Source organism: Podarcis liolepis (genome assembly GCF_965112155.1).
Source record: "Podarcis liolepis genome assembly, chromosome: 6".
NCBI classification, from domain to species: Eukaryota; Metazoa; Chordata; class Lepidosauria; order Squamata; family Lacertidae; genus Podarcis; species Podarcis liolepis.
The window spans coordinates 79970299-79985679 of record NC_139559.1 but is presented as its reverse complement, the minus strand read 5'-3'; the positions used below and the strand labels follow the sequence as shown (position 1 = coordinate 79985679).

The window sequence follows — 15381 nt, the reverse complement described above, 5'->3', positions numbered from 1 at the left end:
TGTGGGAACACTCCACAAAGGAGGGTGTTTGAAAAAGGGTGAGAGGCTGCCAGCTCTGCAGACAAGGCGTGACATAACTGGGCTCCTGAGCCAACAGCGGTGCCGCAAAAAAAAAGGTAGTTGGTTAAGGGAGCTGTGGACTCAAAAAGGTTGAAAATCTCTGCACTAGGCTAAAACTTTCAAGGCAAGCTTTAATACCTGCAAGACTATGTATTTAACCAAGGCACTTAAACATCCCATTGCATTCCGCTAATGAAATTCCAGTCTACATTCTGTCTTCCTGAGACAGAAAAAAGTTCACTGAATACAAACTGAGTTGTTTGTTTCACTGTTTTGAGAATTTGTCCCAACTGAAAATCTGTCTATAAATTCTTAAATAAAAACAAATGTGGTACTACAGTAATTTCACAAACAATTTAATATTTATTTACCTATAGCTAAAAAGCATTCAGAGAAAGTTAGCAAATAGAACACTGCATGCAACTAAGTACAGTGGACCCTCTGGATACGAATTTAATTCGTTCTGGAGGTCCGTGTGCATCCTGAAAAATCCGTAACCAGAGGTGCTGCTTCTGTGCATGGCGCGATAGAGTGCTTCTGCGCATGCGTGAGCGGCGAAACCTGGAAAAATACTTCCGAGTTTGCCGCTTTCACAACCTGAATCTTACGTATCCAGAGAGGTACATAACTCGAGGGTCCACTGTAGTCATTAGTTTAACATTGTAGGATTTTCTAAAAATCTCCCCCACCCCACCCAAAAATATTTCACACATTGATTGGTTGCCATGGAAAGTGAACAAAGATGACAGTCTACTTGGCAACTGGGCTGCAGAACAAGTTGATGAAAATGTTCCACTGTGAGTCAACTTCATATGAGCCTTAGGGAGTAATTTTGTCATGTACTATGAGTAGTGTTTTGTTTTGTTTTTTAAATGCCCAACTACTGCATTAAGAAAGAAGAAATTCCTATCTGTATTATGAAGTAGCAGTTTCGTAGCTATGCTGCAAAAAAAGCCCTTTAGGGCATGCCTACCAGGATTTCCCTTTCTCCCAAGCAGTTCCTCATGGAATTTTGGAGTTTGGAGGAACTTTACAAAGGCAGGCTTCCTTCTTCTTTCAAATATATTAGAAGAAGATGATGATGACGACACAATAGTGGTTGTGTCCTTCCTCCCAAGAGGGAAAGACAAAACATTGTCTCCAATGTCACATTGACTTTTGGAAGCATTCAGAGCCCAATGCCTTGAAAGCGCTTTCAAACCAGTAAAACGTATTGTAGCTTTTCAAATCTCCAAGGTTCAGTGTACATGCAAGGAGCCTTCACTAGTCTCCAGGCTTAGGAGAAAAGCAGGAACTTTCCCGGTTTCTAAGCTCTCACCTGGTAAAATATGCGCTTGCCAATGGCTAATGAAGTTATGGACTCTTGCAAAGGCTGTCCATTGGCTATATATTGCTGTGATTTCCCAGGCAATTGGCCATTCCTATTTTTGCAATCGTGGCAGGCTATAAAATCAGGAAGCTTATCATCCCCCTAGCAGGCAACTGTATGTAGCTGATGGTTTGGACAGTGGGTTGGCATAGGCTTGACTTTAGTTATTTGATATATTCACCTTTTCTGTAAACTTTTTAAAAATTTAAGCTAGGTTCCAGAATTTAAGTTTAGAGAATGGGGGAGGATAACTTTATAATGAATTATAATTAATGCACAGATTCCACACAAACGTGCACACTGAGATTCTGGTTTACAGCACATGTAAGTTCAAACATTTGGCTAGAAATATTCTAAACAAAACAGTAGAAGCAAACAGTGTTGCCAACTTCCTAAATTTGCAAATCACAATTTGCCTACTCACCTGGTGTAAATATAAACTGCCCAAGGCAAACAGGCCTATTCCAGAGGCTGTCCTTTGTAGTGTAAAGCTTATAGCTTGTTTTCAGTGGGAATTCGGGCAGTGAAGAAGAAATAGTTACGGTAAGTTTGCATATGCACAGTTCTGCACTGCTTTTAGTACCCTTGCTGGAATGGCTGAAACCTTCTGCTTTGTTTTACAAACAGTGTGGCTTTCCTACTACTGGATTTTGTATTTGATTGAGACTCTGTAATTGGATGAGTCAGCTTCATTATTTGTGCTAGTTTAGAACTGTGGGGTTATCTTGTTTATTTGGATGCAGTTTATTTCCAGTCCTGTTCCTATGAATATTTACCTGGAAATAATGTCCACTATGTTTAACAAGTTTTTTCCCCTTTTTTATATAAAAACCCCTGTACATATGCTGTGCACCATTCTCTCAAGCAAGTCCCACTGAACACAATCTGGTTTACTACTTTTTATTCTTATACTGCTCTTACTCATATCAGATTTCCACCGGAACTGTACATCATAAAACAAAAACCAGAAAAGAAATACAGGTAAAATGGCCTCATACTTTATCTTGTTAGTCTGGGATTGCTATAGTGCAATATTTCCTGTATTTCACTGAAGTTAGCTCTCTTCTTTAGCCATCTACATTTGATTCTGCAAATGACAGAGCCCTCTTTCTACATATGCTTCCCTAAACTCTTCTCCACTGGTACCAAACTTCTTGTTTAACCTAATATTGTTTTCTTTATCGCCATGCAGCTTCTTCTCTCAGAAATACCATTCCATCTTCCAATATATTTTCTTCCTCTGCACTAACTTTCAAGTGCCTCCTTAAAACACATCTGTTCACCTTGATTTATTTCAAATTCCCCTTTATTTTCCCTCCCTGCCTAATGTGTCTTAATTTTATTCTTAGACTGCAAGTCTGCAGATGGGCCTGTGGCTTTTTATTTTATTCCTGTGTCTAGGAATGCTAAACCCTTTATAAAACAAAAACATGATTCTGTCACAGGCAACCCAGTCCACTTGACACACTATTTTCCACCATGCACAATATGCAGTGACCCATGTATTTCTCACAAACATAAGAAGCAGAAAATAAGTAAATAAATCAAATAAAACATTAAGCTAGAATATGCAGTGTCCCAACAACACTTGTGGTCAACTAGAGGAAAAGACAATTAGAAATAGTCATCATATAAACCTTCTTGGCTGAGGTAATTAAAAAGTAAATAAATAGGCTGTTCAACTGATTCAGCTCAACGTGGGAGATTGCAAAGGCAGTTGTCTTTAAAACTAAGGGAGTTCTAAGTGCTTCAATCAGTAGTGTGTGAAAAATTGTCATTTGTTATTTATGAAGTAATTCATTCAGAGGACTGTTAAAATACTGGCAGAGACTGGTGCCTACATTCCGGGACCCCCCCCCCAAGCGCTGACGGGGCCCATGTTTTGTGACATTTTTGGGTCACTTCTGGGTTCGGCGTGAAGTGCACGGTCATGCACATATTGGACGCACATAAAACAATCGCTGCCTGTATAGAAGGAAGGATTCTGAATGTATCGAACTGGAGAATGAAAATGAGCCAATTTCATTACAGAGCGGAATGCCAAATGTATTTTCACACCTACAGAATTAAAAGCAAATAATTGTCAAGCCTGTTATAAACAAGAACCCAGTGTCAATGTCTGGAGCTTATCAGTGCAGGTCATACTAAAAAGGAAGTTCAGCACATAAACATTATTTGATATTAGGGATTTACAAACACTTTTTAGCATTTATATCCTGCCAGCATTGAAACTGCTACATAATTTTTGTATGCTGGCACTCAGCATCTCATTCTGCTTCATTAATCCACCAGTATCCTGCAAAAAGAACTGAGGCCGCAGTTTTGTTGCATATGGTCAGGGGGAATTCTGCCAAGTCCCCACAGCTGGATTTCCTCTGCCGCACTAAACGAATCAAAGTCATTTGCCAGTAAAATGTGCCTCTAACACAGGAAATAGCATGAAACCTCATACTTTTACAATACAAAACGTGTTGCGGTTCTAAATGGAACTATATATTTATAAAGTATGCTGCATCTCATGTACATAGTGTGTGGGGGGGGGAATGCTCTGCCAAAAAAGAATATGACACAGAGTGATTAGCTATTTCTACATACTTCTTATACACAGAAAAGAGAAGAACTGCATGAATGTCCATCCCTCCAAAATTAAGGGGGATTAAATGTGTGCACATACACACAGAGACCTATTTTGAGATAGCAGGGATTTCAGGTTCACCTTAATACACCCTGAGATTAGGGCTGCAACACTGCATACGCTTTACAGCCAAAGCCATACAGCACAAACGTTACAGATTCATTTTCTCAACTTGGTCCTTAGCATTACATCTGGGGAAAAGGTAATGTTTACTTCTCATTTCTTCTCGCAAACTCTCATTACAGACTACCTCTTAAACTTATACTCACAATTAGAAGACATTTACTGGGGAGTAAGTAACATTGAACTTAGCAGGAACTCCCCCACTGATTACACTGTAAGAATGGCAAAATAATGGATTTTTCCAATCCTGCCATGTACAATTTAATTTATAGCTACATAGCACATGTGAAATTAGCTGGGAAGTTTGAATCCAATTAATTAACACACAACATAGTGCTGTGATTTTGTTTAAGATTTAGTTTGCCAGGAAACATGTACTGCTACGGTGCAGCTAAATCATAAAATTTAATAGTATGATGGCACTGCAGAATACTACGGACCGACAGCTTCCAACATTACTTTTCCCCACTAGCAATGTTAATTTGCATGGAGAAAGGCAACCAGGTAATGGCGTAAGGCCAACATCTTTGAATGTCAAATGCCTGAAATCTATGAAGGGCAGAAAAATCACCCCCTCCACAGTCAACAAATCTGCTCTGGAGAATTGGGGAATACTCATAACAGATTTAGAGGGTGCATGAGAGAGAAGGAAGCATTCTGTTACGCAAGGAGAAATCCTTGTGCTCAGTGGTATGTTGAATACAACCCACAGTGTGCATGCGGCCCAATGGCAACTGCCTTCTTCTACATTAAACTCATTGTTCTCAGAAGCTAGTAACACACACACACACACGCCTTAATATTGCAAGGAACTATACTGGTAGATAGAGCAACAGCATTCCAATAAACAAGAAAAAAAGGGTGGTGAAACATATCATGGAAACTTCTAAGATCAGTCTGTGGTTCCAAAAAAACCTTTGGTTTTAGATCAGGGGTCAGCAACATTTTTCAGTCGTGGGCCGGTCCACCGTCCCTCAGACCATGTGGTAGGCTGGACTATATTTTGAAAAAAATAATGAACGAATTCCTATGCCCCACAAATAACCCAGAGATGCATTTGAAATAAAAGCACACATTCTACTCATGTAAAAACATGCTGATTCCCGGACCGTCTGTGGGCCGGATTGAGAAGGCGATTGGGCCGCATCCAGTCCACGGGCCTTAGGTTGCCTACCCTTGTTTTAGATGAATAAATCCATAGTGAGACGTACAGCACATTGAACAAACTTGGGCACTCTCTCTTAACCCATCCCTTTCCTCACAGGGCACCACAAAGAAACATCAGGTGCACATTTTTAAAAGAAATATATGAAACTATACTTTTCAGATACAGAAAAGACCCATAATTTAATGGTTCATAATTTTTATACAGCTGAATGTTTCTAGCACAGGTTTTTCTATCACAGCTACTCAAACTTTGAAATTTTAAATAGCGTTAATTAAATGCCTTCCAGGTTCTTATACTACATTAACTGTCCTTTACCTTTACCTTACCTTATAATGCTATACAAAATCACAAGCTTGTAAGAATTATCAGAATTCTGGTTATCGATACTAAATTAAATAGCATGTTTGAGATGTATGTCACAAAGTATGCCACCTCATATAAACTCAGTAAGAGAGGGAAAATAAGACCATTTTGCAAATAGAAGAGTGATGTGTGTTACAATTCTATCCACTGCTAAACATTTATTTTGAAATTGGGTTTCTCAAGTCCAATTTCAAAATGCAGCACACTAGACCACAATGAAAATGCCAAAGATTTTTTTTTTAAAAAAAAATACTTGTAATGGTATTAGCCTAAGAATAGCTAGCTCATATTTACCAAACTCAAGCATATTCACTCATTAGTGAATATTCCAATTCTTGGAAATAATCATTATAAACTACAAAGCCATGTAACTGCATGTTTGTGCTGTTTATAGCTGTCACCTCCATTAAAACTTCAGATTTGGCACACTGTTGTGATATATACAACACATACACACACACAAAAAAGTAATTGTCTGTGTTTTCATGTCTTAAGGCAGGGTTTTGAGCTTATCATGGTTTATTGTGCACAAGCAGCATGCTGGCTGCCTGATTGTTCCCACTTCACTCCTTTCTTGGTGCAAACAGGACAAACTAGGAAACTCTCATAAAGCTTGCTAGCCAAACTTAAACCATGCATTGTTACTGGGTTGTTGAACCTGGCTTTTTGGGGACCAAGAAGATCCTGGGTTCAGATGTAACAAGAGTTTCTCCTGCTTTTAAGAGAGGAGGAGTGAAGTAGGAGCATAAATAATAAATTGTGATAAGCTAGAAACCCTGGCTTATCATGATATATGATCACATCATCAAGTTACGCAATACTGTGTAAAACTGGATGTGACAGTATTTATTCAAAGCATTTATACCCCACTCTTCATTCAGAAAGGCTCGGAGAATGTCTTATGGATCAATAAAAACAACACAGTTGCTCCCCTGAGGCTTACAATGTAAATACAGTATGCACAAGATAAAAGGAAAATGGGATGGGGAGGAAAGAAGAAAAGAAGCAAATTCACATGCAAAATTATTGATATTGCAAGGTTCTAATTATGATAAGCTCTGATGGAAAGGGCTACAGGCCTTGATAGTCAAGGTCCACATACACTTCTGGGCAACACACAGAAGCTACAATCACGTGTTAATCCATGCTTCACTTTAGATCACCCTTTCACACTTTGTGGTCCCCAAGTTAATCCTGCCATTATCAGATCCAGTGGCACTCTCAGACAAACACGGGAAAACTGAAACCCTCAGTATGATGCAATTACAAATCTCTCTTTTTTCCAATACTGTAATATGATGCCCTGGTGAGATCCCAACTGGAACTATCTCCACATGTGGAACAACAGCAGGCTCACCCAGGCTTATGGAGCACATCTTCAAAGTAGAAAAAGGCAACTAGAATGATTCAGGAAATAAACAGAATTTTGTATTGCTGAATGTTAAGAAGGCTCTTTGTTGTAATTTACAAAAGTCACGCTAAAGTGGGGAGAAATGCTATGCAGGATCAAGAAAATTGTGACCATGATGAACCAAAAGTGATTTTAAACAAGTCCAAGAGCTTGGTTACATTCAGTGGGATTTTTGCCCTTTTGTTTTTGAACAGCAAATTCCTATGCCATAACCCAAACTATTTTTGAGAACTCAGTTTCAAAAGCTGTTAGCCATAATAAGCACTGATAAATGACTACGTGTGCATGTGTATTTGCACTTGAGCACACTGTTTAAGAAACAAAAGCCCTGAACCCCCTTGGGCACACAGAAACAGCTGTGTATTTCTTTGTATGCTGGTCTGAAGTTAGAACTTATAAGAACCACTGCATACAGATTTGCCTTTAAGAGGTTAGAAAGCAAAAGAAGATACCTTATTATAAATTCAAGAACTCTCCATAGCACAGCTGTAGGAAGGAAGAACCTCACAGGGTTTCAAAACACTGGTTTCTCAACTGAGATGAAGTAGTGATATTATTATTTTAATGAATTGTAAAAAGTCTACCCTTCCGCTGAAGCTTCAGGCACTGCGACAACCAGAGAGAGGAGTTATGGATTTCATTAAATATTCATTTGGGGGTAAATCTGTGGATGACTTTTGTATTACACCTAGGACAACTTCACCCAGTACATTTGACATTTCTCTGCATATTCAATCACAGTGATAAAATTTACTTTTAAAAAACAAAAATTGAAAGACTGATAATTGCGTCTGTGATCATCATGGAAACTAGGCTACCACGTAGCCTGTCTGCATGAACCTCCTCCCATGTGGGTCTGCCAATTTTCAACATATCATTGCAAAATGCAGAAACAGAGGGAGGAACTGCATATAAACATCACTGGAACTTTGTAGAGAATTGCTTCCAACACAAAAGAAAGCCACATAAAGTAGCCTCAAGGTGGTTCAAGCCAGCATCCTAGTGGCATTTTGTGTAATGTGTACTGGTCCACTGGCTGAAATAATACCTTTCGCCACTTCCCTAGGGACAATCAGACAAGCTTACGTGTCAGGCTAAAATCTGAGATTTTTACTTTATCTTTTTCTGTAGCATACTGCATTACTTTGTATAATTTCATACTCCAGCTGGAGCTATCTACTTTGCTGGCACCTTCATGCAACACACTGATCATTCCTAGTCTCTGCAAATGGCATAAAATAGAGATAGTTGTGTGAGGCGGTGGTAAGAGCCTAGTCTTGGGCGTTGGACCTTCTGGCTCCTTTATAGTTCCCTCCCAGAAATTCCACTGTACTTTATAGGGCTGTTCTGTAATAGGTCTACTGAAGGAATACTTTGAGACTGGATATTATTAAGCAATCCCTAACACTAGGTCTCATCATTTGTGAGGGAGGTTTCCAGTTCTGTGTAGGCTGGATCAGTAACAGAACTGCTAGGTCGCGTAGGAAGGAAAACAATAAGTTGGTGAGATTTATGGAGTAGTTTCCAATTCCGTTAAAGGAAATTAAATGCTAGATGCAATGCAATGCATGTGTGTGTGTGTGTGTGTGTGTGTGTGTATGCATGCGTTGCATCTAATCTCCTTTAACAGAATTGAAAACTACTCCATAAATCTCACCAATTTCAGCCCTCAATTTAGGGCAATATTCAATAAAATAGGCTCTCAGGGTCCGCCCTGACAGACGCCTAGCTACACCTGCCTCTCTCATCTCCCATGATTTTTCATTTCTACAACTATCTATCTATCTATATATATCGCAAACACAATAGGTTTGAGGGGCTCAAATCTGCCTGGAAACAGTACCTTTTGATCTGGAAGCCTCACGCCGAATCCCATCCATTTTGGGGCAAATGCATTATTTTGGTTACCCAACGGTGTAACCAGAGACACTGACTTCACTACTGCATTACACGTGCATCATGCAGTTAGAAGAGAACTCAGCCCTGGCACCGAAAATAGGCATTTGGCGGGTGGGAGTGGGAATGGGAGCTCAAGATGGTTTTGAGGAGGAAACAAGTTCATTCCCCACCGGGTCTCTTAAGGACTGGGAAAGGAGGAGGATCAAAACCGAAACACGTCTATAGCATTTACTCCCTGCCCGCGCAAAATGAGCGTGTCTCCTGCGCCGTTGAAGACTTAACAGGTGTGTTGCGGCTGCGGGGGAAGCGGGGCAGCCCCGCTTCTGTGCCGGGGCGCGTCCGCACTATAACGGGGCTGAGCGGCGACACCTCTCCGCCTGCCATTTGCCACCGCTCCGGCCAGGTTAGGGCTTCTCAAAGCGAGGGGTTGTGGCAGCGGCGGCCGAGGCTGTTAGCTCCCCCTTTTACCTGGACGACTCTCCGCTGAAGCTGCCGCCGTCCTGCAGCCGCACCTTGCAGAAGAGGATCCCGTTGACGAAGGGCACCGAGGAGAGCTCGTCCAGCTCCAGCTCCACGCGGAATTTGAACTTCTTCTTCTTCATCATCATGAAGGCCATGAAGCGGGGCGGCGGGAAGCAGCCGAGAGGAGGGAGGAAGGAAGGGAGAAGTAAACAAGGCGGCGGGGGGAGGGGGAGAAGAAGCCTCCCCACCCCACCGGCGAGCTAACCCCCTGCCGGCTCCTCCATTACCACAGCCGCACAGTTTCCTCCTTCGACCCTTGTGACCAAGCGCAAGAGGAGGCGGCGGCGAGGAGAAAGAGGAGGAGGAACAGTGGGGAGAAAAGGGGAGGGCGGTGAAGGGGAAGAGAAACGCTAGAAACGCTCCCGCCCGCGCGCGCTGTCTTCGCCTCAGGCAGGCGGCGCTGCCACGCAGCGGCACCCCGCCGCTCTCGCCTTGTTGAGCCCGCCCGCCCGCCCGCCGTTCAAAAAAAAAGACCGCCTCCCCTCCTGAAGCCACAGAGGCGAGTCCGCCAGCCGCTTTCAGGCCAGCGTGGCTATCTTATGTGCCAGCGCGGCCAGTGGTTAGGGGCAGGGCCGGCCCGATACGTTTTTGGCGCCTGGGGCGAACTACAAAATGGCGGGGGCTCCCCAACCCCCTCAGGGCTGCCTTGTGGCCCTGCAGACCGTGCGAACTTCCACCAGCCCCAGACCAGCATGGCCAGGGGTTAGGGGGCGGGGACGGCCCTCAGGACTTTTTTTGGGCACAGAATGACTCACCCCTAGGGAATGAGGAATGATTGAAGATATACATCAGGGACAAGGGGTGGGGAATAAAGATCTGCATTGGGAACTGCTGGTCGTGTGGGTCCTGTCGCCCGTGGCAGTTGCCCTCAGCTTGCCTCATGGCTAGGGATGGTGAGAGTCCAGTAGCACCTGAAGAGCCACAGGTGCCCCAGCCTCGCCCTAACAACTTGCCATCCCCTGGACAGTTAAGAACATGTTCCAGATTAAAGATAATAGTACAAAGAGAGCAACCCTGTAGCGCAAGCCAAATCATGTCTACTCAGAAGTCAGCCCCACAGTGTTCAATGGGGCTTACTCCCAATGTATGTATTTAGGTGTTAAGAGGGCAGGCTTATTGGTGAAAACAATCCATGCCCAATTTAGGTTGGTCATTGAGCTTTTATTAAAGCAACCCTACAAAGCACAAGAGGAGGAGGGACAAGTTCTACATTACACAACCTCATCCTTTCCCTGATCACGTCTCACTTTGCTCTAAAATAGTTGCTACCACCAACCCTTCCACTCTTACAGTGATTAATGTGATGTGGTTCACTCCTTTTATCACTTTTTAGCCACCCTGATTGCCAAGGAGCATAAAACAATATACCGTATCTCCTCACCTTCTTTACAGTTGATAGGTGCTTGTGTTATTGGATCAGTGACCTGGAGAAACTTTTTTCACACCCTTCCTGTGCCCTTCTTGGCCAAAAACCGTTGCGCAGGATAGATTTCTAAACGTATTAAGGACCTTCAATTGAGGAGAAGTTTCTTAAAATAGCAAGAGGATTACTGTCTTGAGCATGCTCAGCAAAAAACGTAGTAATATCAAGACTGCTGATATCGTTAGTCACTTGATTTAACAGATTGCCTAAATGCAGAAGAGCCAAAGATGTATTTGCCAAATATAATGCGGTACTAATTACTTCAATTTATTTATCACCTTTGATCCATGGAGCTCAAGGCAGTGTACGTGGCTCGTCTCCCATCAGTTTTGACTTTACAACAAACCTTTGAAGTAGGTTAAGAGGAGAGACAGTGACTGGCTCAAGGTCACCTAAGGGAGCTTAATGGCCAAACAGAGATTTGAAACAATGGTCTCTCCCTCCTGTCCTAGTTCAACACTGCATCAGACTACCAAGTGTAATGATATTTCATCACATGGGTGGCTTTAGATTTTGGGGACATTTGGCATTCAGTGGGGCTTTTCTCCATTGGTGTGCCCTCTCCTTGGCCAATCCTTATAGCAACCAAGGAGGTGAGGCAAGTCAGAGAGGGAGATGACCAGGTAGTGACAGCAAGAAGGATCAGTGGGGTAGGGTGGGGGTTAGAGATTGTCCTTATTTACATTAGGACTTAAAACACAATGTGGTTGTTCCCCCCACCCCCGTGTTTCAAGTTGCTTTTTCACTTTGCTGTACACACCAGAGAGGGAGTAGGGATGTCTTTACTTGATTTCCTGATGTTTCCTTCCGCCAAACTCATATTAACTGAAGCTGTCATCTCTGCATGCACAATGACTGTCCCATAAGTACACACCTCATTTTAACTGCAGCTTACATTTTCAAATCTGCATTAAATATTTTGCTATTCAGTATATTATAAAAGTGGTTGGTGGTGGTGGTTTTTTAAACCTCCGTTCATAAGCCTGATGTTATAGCTCCCTCTGCTGTGTTCACAGTATCACTACAAATGTTCAAGAAGAATAAAATACATAAAAGGTATTAACAAAATATATTTTATGTATTTTATAATATATAGATACTGAATATGTGTAACTTAACAATTCAATCCTATAAAAGTCTACTGAGTTCGATGGCACTTGGGATTTAGGACAAGAGCTGAAATCGAAGACACACAAATTTGTTTTGCCAAGCACTTCTTCAGTGGCTCAGGGATTTCCTTTCTTTCCCTCATCTCAGAAATATTATTCTGTTCACCCATCAACTCTGAAGCTCCTGTCAATCATCACTAATAAATATTTTATGAATTAATCATTTTATAGTTTGCTTTTTGCTTTGTAAAGGACAGACTTTCACGACATGCTTTATTCAGTGGTACTGATTCACTGCGAGGGGTCATGATGAATTGTGAATCATAAAGCCTAATCACTATTTCTATGTATTAGTTTAGGAACACATAGTTGTTGCTGCTAAAGTGTTAGAGGACAGTGGTGTTGAGTGTATATCCCCACTTTCATATACATACACACATCATAGCACATTATGTTTGAGCATGGGGGGGCACCACACTAGGCTGGACGGAGTGCTAGAAGCTAGAATGTCTTGTAGGAAACAGTTTCCTGGCACTGGTCACATGTCATCTGGAATGACTCAATATTTTGGGGTGCAAAACATTTTCCTTATTGATATATAGTGGTACCTCAGTTTAAGAACAGTCCTGTTTAAGAACGATTTGGTTTACGAACTCCGCAAAAACAGAAATAGTGTCCCAATTTGAGAACTTCATCTTGGTCTAAGAATGGAATCCAAATGGTGGAAGGGCACCGGCAGCGGGAGGCCTCATTGGGGAAAGTGCGCCTCGGTTTAAGAACAGTTTTGGTTTAAGAACGGACTTCCGGAACGGATTAAGTTCATAAACCAAGGTACCACTGTACATATGAACCATATTTGGCTTGCGGGGCATCACACTTGAGAGTCACTTGTGCAAAAACAAAGTGAACATGATCTCCCAGTTATCTATTCGCTTGGCTGCATCAAGTGTTAAATGAATGAATGTTGTTTGGTGTGGAAAAAATGCTGGTGCTGTGCATCTCAAAAGAAGCAGTCTCCCAGTCATGGAGACATAGCCCAAAGCTGCTTTTTGCCCCTGGTTCAAGGGTATATATGCTTATTGTTCTTCAAACAGCTCGTGTAGCTATGTTGAATACGGAACTGGGAACTAGCAACAAAGTTTAGCTTCATGTCAACTTGGGTCTCATGCCTTCCATTGTTATAGGATCAATGCCTGTCATCCTTACCTGTGCTATATTTGTGGGGAAACAGGCCAAGGTCCAGTCTGCCCCTGCCTCCTCTCCTAGGCTCCATGCACTCTGTCAGTGATCAACTAGTCTGTTCTGATGAACACCACCTTGTATACTATTTGAAAAATAACCAAGCGTAATATAACTATGGTGATGGTATAACTTTCTTGGAGTCAGTAGGAAAAAGATTAACTGACAGGATATGGCTCTTGGAACATAAAACATTACCAATTATTTGAAATGATACACCTGGTGCAGAAGTTACATGGTATGGAGTAGCTATTTTGCCTTTTCTCTCTGAAGCTATTATATTAAATAAGTTTGCATTCCCTTGGGAAATGAACTCTAAATACATTGATGCAAGTGGATAGAATCCTAGAAGACTGCAGTAGCCTCTCATGCTTTTTCCTTTGTACCACAATCAGATTTGGTGCTGGAGGGTGGGATCCTGCACACATATACTTCCACTGGCTTTAGTGTGTTGGAAAGGCTTGCCAAATGATCAGATACAACCCCGCTTTTGCCGCTCTTGTGCCCTTTAACAGAACTACAACCTGAAATGCATAAATCAACAGCTGGAGATTTTCACAACATGAAAATAAACATCACCTGTTAATATTTGCATATTAAGGTGCCATTATGAGCAGTTTAAGTTGGCAACCTTTCTTGCACACTGGGAGGTAAATGGGTACATGGTTCCTCTGAAAGTCTAAGCCCCATTATTGTATTCAATTTTGTTCTGGAGGTGAACAACAGAAACATTTTAATAAGCTATATTAAGCAGGAGTGTACATGTCTTAGAAAAAGAGCTATAAATAGAGTCAGATATGGGTGGCATTGAGGCAGATGGGAATCACACTAATTAAAGGACTGTGTTAGACAATGCATGTATATATAACATCTTAATATTGTTGACATCAATATCAATGCATCACATTGAGTGAAAGCACAACAGTTCCAAAGTAAATATGGTTAATAGTAAATGCATACATAACTGACGTGTAACTCAAATGTTACCCTACTTCTGGAGAACCAGACAATGACAGAAATAGAAGTTCCATTTTAAACATTTATCTAGTGCTCTATACATCAGCCAATTTCCTTTATGAAAATCTGGTAAATGTTTCCTTATATACAACTGATTTGTAGTCTTAGCTATGTGCTCCACACCCCACCCCAAACTGGACAGATTCAGAGGTGGACAGGACTTTTCACCCTGAATATCTGTGGAGAAAAGGTAATGTTTGATATTATTATTATTTATTTGAATATTTAATATAATATGTTATTTATTAATTAGATGATGTGATCTCCTAAGCCCACACTCCCAGCATGTTCGCAGTCCTGTCTCAGAGATGTCTACGCTGGCTTAGTCATGTCCACAGAATGGAAGATAGCAGGATCCCCAACAATGTGCTCTACAGGAAGCTGACTTCAGGCACTGGGTCTGTTGGCAGACCAAATCTGGGTTACTTACAAACATGACATGAAGGCTAGCAATATCAGCCCTGCCATGTGGGAATCCCTTGCAGATGACCGCAGTGCCTGGAGACAGTCAGCTCATGTCAGCAGTGACCAGAGAAGGAATGATCATTGGGAGGAGCGCAGAGAGAATCAATGACATGGTGCGTCTGCAGTAGCACAACTGGATGCCGTCATCTGCCCCAGGTGCAACAAAACATGTCTCTCCCATATTGGTCTCAACAGCCACAGCAGGTGCTGCAACCTTCCAACAGATTGACTTCATTCCCAAAGGCACACTCCTCCAATATCTCCCGAGATGGATGGATGCAAACCATGGAAGATTTTATACCCAGACTTTCAATCAAGTGGTTCTTAAGGTGGCTTACAAGCAACAGGTAATACTATTAAAAAACCAACACCTCACAAACACAATACAAAACTGTCCCTAAGTCCTTTGGCTGGGGCCACAGCATGAATCCCCTTTAGCAGGGGGTAACTGGAGCAAAATATTATTTATTGAATAGGTGAAGAAGCAAACTACCTATAGCTGCAACTTCTCCAACGAATGGATGAGACCAGTTTGGTCTATTTGACAAATTCCACCTGCTAAAATCTCCTCTTCTATA

The 15381-nt window shown here is 41.8% G+C and overlaps 1 protein-coding gene across 2 annotated transcripts in view; it reads right to left on the bottom strand.

The window, feature by feature from the left end:
* EEIG2 (EEIG family member 2) overlaps positions 1-12005 on the bottom strand; it is a 32305-nt gene extending 20300 nt beyond the window's left edge. Inside the window, exon 1 of one of the 2 annotated variants that reach the window (XM_083511213.1) lies at positions 9497-12005. In XM_083511213.1, the coding sequence (XP_083367339.1) occupies positions 9497-9645 (149 nt within the window). In that variant the 5' untranslated portion in view covers positions 9646-12005. The remainder of the gene's footprint in view (positions 1-9496) is intronic. The other variant, XM_083511212.1, reaches the window with a different exon arrangement.
* Positions 12006-15381: the final 3376 nt, after the last annotated feature.